This window comes from Pseudorasbora parva, chromosome 9 (genome assembly GCF_024679245.1).
Source record: "Pseudorasbora parva isolate DD20220531a chromosome 9, ASM2467924v1, whole genome shotgun sequence".
Lineage (NCBI taxonomy): Eukaryota > Metazoa > Chordata > Actinopteri > Cypriniformes > Gobionidae > Pseudorasbora > Pseudorasbora parva.
Genome location: NC_090180.1, coordinates 247,854 through 252,910, shown reverse-complemented (window position 1 = coordinate 252,910; position 5,057 = coordinate 247,854). Strand labels below are relative to the sequence as shown.

General features: G+C 36.4%; 1 gene segment (V, D, J or C); it reads right to left on the bottom strand.

Moving 5' to 3' along the window:
* Positions 1–4,323: 4,323 nt before the first annotated feature.
* Positions 4,324–4,763, bottom strand: LOC137089377 (T cell receptor alpha variable 38-2/delta variable 8-like). The segment is given in 2 exon segments: positions 4,324–4,637; positions 4,724–4,763. Coding segments are annotated over 2 exon segments (354 nt in total).
* Positions 4,764–5,057: the final 294 nt, after the last annotated feature.

Sequence of the window (5,057 nt, the reverse complement as noted above, 5' to 3'; positions counted from 1 at the left end):
GTTGTGTTTCCTCTGGTTATTGTATGTGTGTGTTGTGTTTCCTCAGGTTATTGTGGAGTGTTGTTGTGTTTCCTCAGGTTATTGTATGGTGTGTGTGTGTTTCCTCAGGTTATTGTATGGTGTGTGTGTGTTTCCTCAGGGTATTGTATGGTGTGTGTGTGTGTTTCCTCAGGTGATTGTATGGTGTGTGTTGTGTTTCCTCAGGTTATTGTATGGTGTGTGTTGTGTTTCCTCAGGTTATTGTATGGTGTGTGTTGTGTTTCCTCAGGTTATTGTTGGTGTGTGTTGTGTTTCCTCTGGTTATTGTATGTGTGTGTTGTGTTTCCTCAGGTTATTGTGTATTGTTGTTGTGTTTCCTCAGGTTATTGTGCAGTGTTGTTGTGTTTCCTCAGGGTATTGTATGGTGTGTGTGTGTGTTTCCTCAGGTTATTGTGCAGTGTTGTTGTGTTTCCTCAGGTTATTGTGCAGTGTTGTTGTGTTTCCTCAGGTTATTGTGCAGTGTTGTTGTGTTTCCTCAGGTTATTGTGCAGTGTTGTTGTGTTTCCTCAGGTTATTGTGCAGTGTTGTTGTGTTTCCTCAGGTTATTGTGTAGGGTTGTTGTGTTTCCTCAGGTTATTGTGCAGTGTTGTTGTGTTTCCTCAGGTTATTGTGCAGTGTTGTTGTGTTTCCTCAGGTTATTTTGCAGTGTTGTTGTGTTTCCTCAGGGTATTGTATGGTGTGTGTGTGTGTGTGTGTGTGTGTTTCCTCAGGTTATTGTAAGGTGTGTGTGTGTTTCCTGTGACTGTGGGCTGCAGAGCGCAGTAATACAGAGCAGAGTCTGATACAGATGCAGAGGAGATGATCAGATCCACTTGTTCTCTTCTTGTAATGTTAGCACTGAATCTTGGATCTACAGCAGACTCCTGAGCTTTTTTTGCACTACTGTAGGTGAGTACCAGAAATTCAGGTTTTGATCTTCCATACTGCCGGTACCAGTGGAGATAATCTGTAGCTCCAGAGGCAGAAAAACTACAGGATAATGAAACCCTTGAGCCTTCCTCTGCAAAAACATCTGTTTGGTTTGGTTTGATGACATTTCCAAATACAGCAGCTGAAACAGAAAATATATATTTGTATGATTTTAGTGATATGTTTTTAATAAAACAAATGTCTGAAAAAAACTATAATAATTAGCCCAATAACACACCAGCTGAAGCCCAGAGCAGAATAACTGAGAGCAGATCCATTGCACAAGTGTTCTCTCTGAGAAGAGTCAGACTGAATCTCTTCGTCTCTGTCAGACAGGATCCTGTGAGATCTGTGAACACCGAGTCCCTCCTCTCTGAGACTCATCATGTCTATATTTCACACTCGGGGAACAGAAGAAAGAGCCAATCACACTCAGCAATGTTTTATCTGTGCTATTCATGTGTTTATGTGGGATTTTGAAACTTTTTTTATATAGGAAATACATTTATGGCCTGAACATTTAAATACAATTTCTACTGCACTTACAAAAAAGTTTGAAAAGTTTAAGAAATATAAATTATTACTTTTATATTGTAATTTAATTTTCCATTCCCAACATAATATTATGTATAGTGTTTTCTGTATTAGGGCTAAATACAATTATATCCAACAGCATGAGGCAAAATTAAAAAAAATAAAACTGGGATCATGAAACCCTTTCCTGAATTTGAACGGAATTATACAAACTCACAGTAAGCGGAGCTGAATTTGAATTAGAATATAGAAAATATGTTTGTGTGATTTTGAAATATGTTTTCTATAGAAAATATATGTATGTCCTGCAAATCAAAATTCAGTTTCCACTGCACTTACAAAGAATGCTATGTTCTAAAGAAATATTATTTTCCTGAATTTGAACTGAATTGTTCACACCCACTGGAAGCTGAGCTGAATTTGAATTAGTATATCAGGAAGTGGAATCATAACCCATAATGGTGTCCTTGTTACTGTGCTATACATTTTAGTGCTGAGTTATGTTAATAAACTACATGTTCTAACACTCTTAAAAAGGTTTGGTGGGGTTCAGTGCAGAACTATAGGGTTTGACTCAAATGTTCTAATGAGAAATAGCTTAAAGAATTTCAAATACTTTTTAATTTTAAGAGGTCCATATATGTTTTATTATTGTATTGTAAACACTTTCAGTTTAACTGGTTATTTAGATTTTTTTTAGTGATGAAATATAAAGTTGTGTCATGAACCTCTAGATGGCGCTGCCTGATGGGTCCTTAACTCAGTTTGTTAGCGATCACATGATTATCTACATATCGCAGCTGATTGGTTACTGTGGCATCAGCAGCCAATGAGATTACTCAAGCTTCAAATACTTGCTCAGCATTTGGTGTAGAGCGCTTCCAGAAGCCCTCCATCTTCCCCTGCTCACTGTAGATCTGCTATGGGGTTATTTCATGTGTGTTATATGTGCAGCAGCAGCATGTGTGTGAATCTGTGGCAGCAGCAGGTCTATTCCTCCAGACCAAATACATTAACATTGCCACATCCATTACCACGCCTGTCTCTCAGAGAGCTGTCATGACAGAAGTGTGTTTACAGCCCGTTTAATTCTTTAATTTAATTAACAGAAGCCGGAAAAAATTTATAAAAGAAAGAAATTAAAACTAAATCTAAAAAAAATATCCCACGAGGGATCAAAAGGTTCTATATATGAAGTGCTTGACAGAACCCTTTCAATTTCTATACAAATCCTTTTCTTCTGAGAGTGTAGAGTTAAGATTAGGAGTAAGGCTTGTCTTTAGGTCAGTTGTAAGTAATTATTCCTAATTTATAGTTAGAGTAACTAGGGTTGGGTACTGAAACCCGATGCTAATATGTAATCGGTACCTATAAAATCGATATGTATCAGACTGAATCAGAACGCAGATTTCGGTTCCTCATTTCGGTGCCACTTAAATTCAAACGTGCTTTCATGCTTTGGCTGACGCTGAGCCAGAGATTGACCTGCTCAGCGCTCGTCACATATCACAACGATTCAATGTTTTCAAACACATAATGTTTATTTTAGGTTTCAGAAATTTAAATGCACATAAGCACTAGCAAAAAATACACACTGATGTCTACGGAAGCAGCAATAACAATCCTCTCAGTTATAATTTGACAACGTGCTTTAATAAAATCAAAATATATATAAGAGTATATAATTAACTCTATAGGTTACTCTATTCTTCTCTCAGTTCAGAGGTCACTTACTTTCATGTATTTTGTGAGACAACGATGAATTTACGTGATGTAAATCCGTGTCACATGGGAAGCATGACGCATCTAAACATTCTAAAATATTTAGCCAGAGAATATGCTCATATTTCTGCAAAATAAAGCTGAACCTTGAAGCTGGTTTGTAGCATACCAGGGATACAGGCGACTGCTGTTACAGTACTGTTACTGTTATTTAGTGTTAAATTAGGCCTGTTGTAATTGGGTTAGGTGGCTTAGGTTTTACTGGCAATTTAAATAAATCTGTTGTGTTTTGTATATATTTATATATTTAAAGCTGCTGTCCGTAACTTTTTTTGTGTTCAAGATTTACAAAAATTATATAATGAGAATGTACAACATGAATCCATTTTCTAAAAAGTGTTTTTATCTTACCCTGAATCATTATGGTACACTTATAATAATTATTCATATTGGGACTATTTCAGGCCAGACTGGTCGGCACCGCTGCGGAGGAGCACAGTCCCTGTCTGATCCTTCATAGACATAAACAGAGAGAAGAAGCTCCGGCTACAATGTTCTTCCGCAAGATGCATGCAGTTCTGTTTATTAACCACCTGAGTTCAAAAAGTTACGGTCTGCAGCTTTAAATACACTTTAAACTTTTATTTATTTATTTATTTTATTTTAAAATTACATTTAATTTGTGGCTCTTTTTATAAAGTATCGGTTTAGAGACCGGTACAATTTTAAAAGTATTGGTTTGGCAACTGTATTGTAAAAAAAAAAAAAAAACGATTCCCAACACTAAGAGTAATTACATGTAACGTGTAAAAAGGACACTGTAAAATAAAGTGTTACCATTATTATATTAAGTTTTAAAGAATTTTAAAAACTGCATTAACGTCTAAGAAAGAGAGAAAGTAGCATGTGGATTATGATATCTGGATGTACTATTAATGCTTATTCTCTCAAGTTTCTAATTTACATTTATGCCTTACAACAAAGACCTCATTCCAGGTGTTACCACATATTTTATTACATTCATGCTGGATAGATTGGGGTTTTGATTGTGGTTTACACTAGATCGGCTCAAAGTGAAAAGAGCTTCAGGTTTTTGTACGACATTTTTCATGTTTTGTATCACTGGGTATCAACTCTCAGAGCACAGTAATAGAGAGCTGAATCTGACAGACGTACATCAGTAATGGTGAGTTCAGTGAAGGTTTGGGATGCTCTCGACTGAAACCGATTGTCTGCTTTATCCTCCCCTCCGTTTGATCGAGCTCCTTTCCACAGTAAATACTGCGGTTCTGTGTTTGGATGCTGTCTGTACCAGTAAAGATAAACATAACTGCTGCTTGTTTCATAAGAGCAGCTCAGGGTCACAGACTCTCCTTCTCTCCTGATTATATTAGTATCCTTGTCGATTGGACCAATGCTGTCAGCAAACACACCTGCAATAAAATCACAATATAACATTAATCCATCAGCCAGTTTCTCCAAAAACACCATGTGATATTAAAAGTGCTCATTCTATCACCTGAAATGGTTATAGCAATCACTAGTAGACATCTCTCCATGTTGATATCGGTTTCAACAGGTTTTGATAATGGTTTTAAGGTTAGCTATGCATCTTTCTTTGAGGTTTGCACATGAGCACTAAACTAAATGTGATAAATGATCAAATGTTTGCACAGATGAATGACTGCAGTGGGAGGGGCTCTGCTGTTTATGAATAGTGTGGGTGTGGTCAGTGACTTCACAATCAATACACAATCCCTTTTACTTCATACTGTTAAATAAAACATCAAATATAACTCATATTAACATCTTTGTTCCTTTTTAATGCAGACTTTATTAACTAAATTGTCACA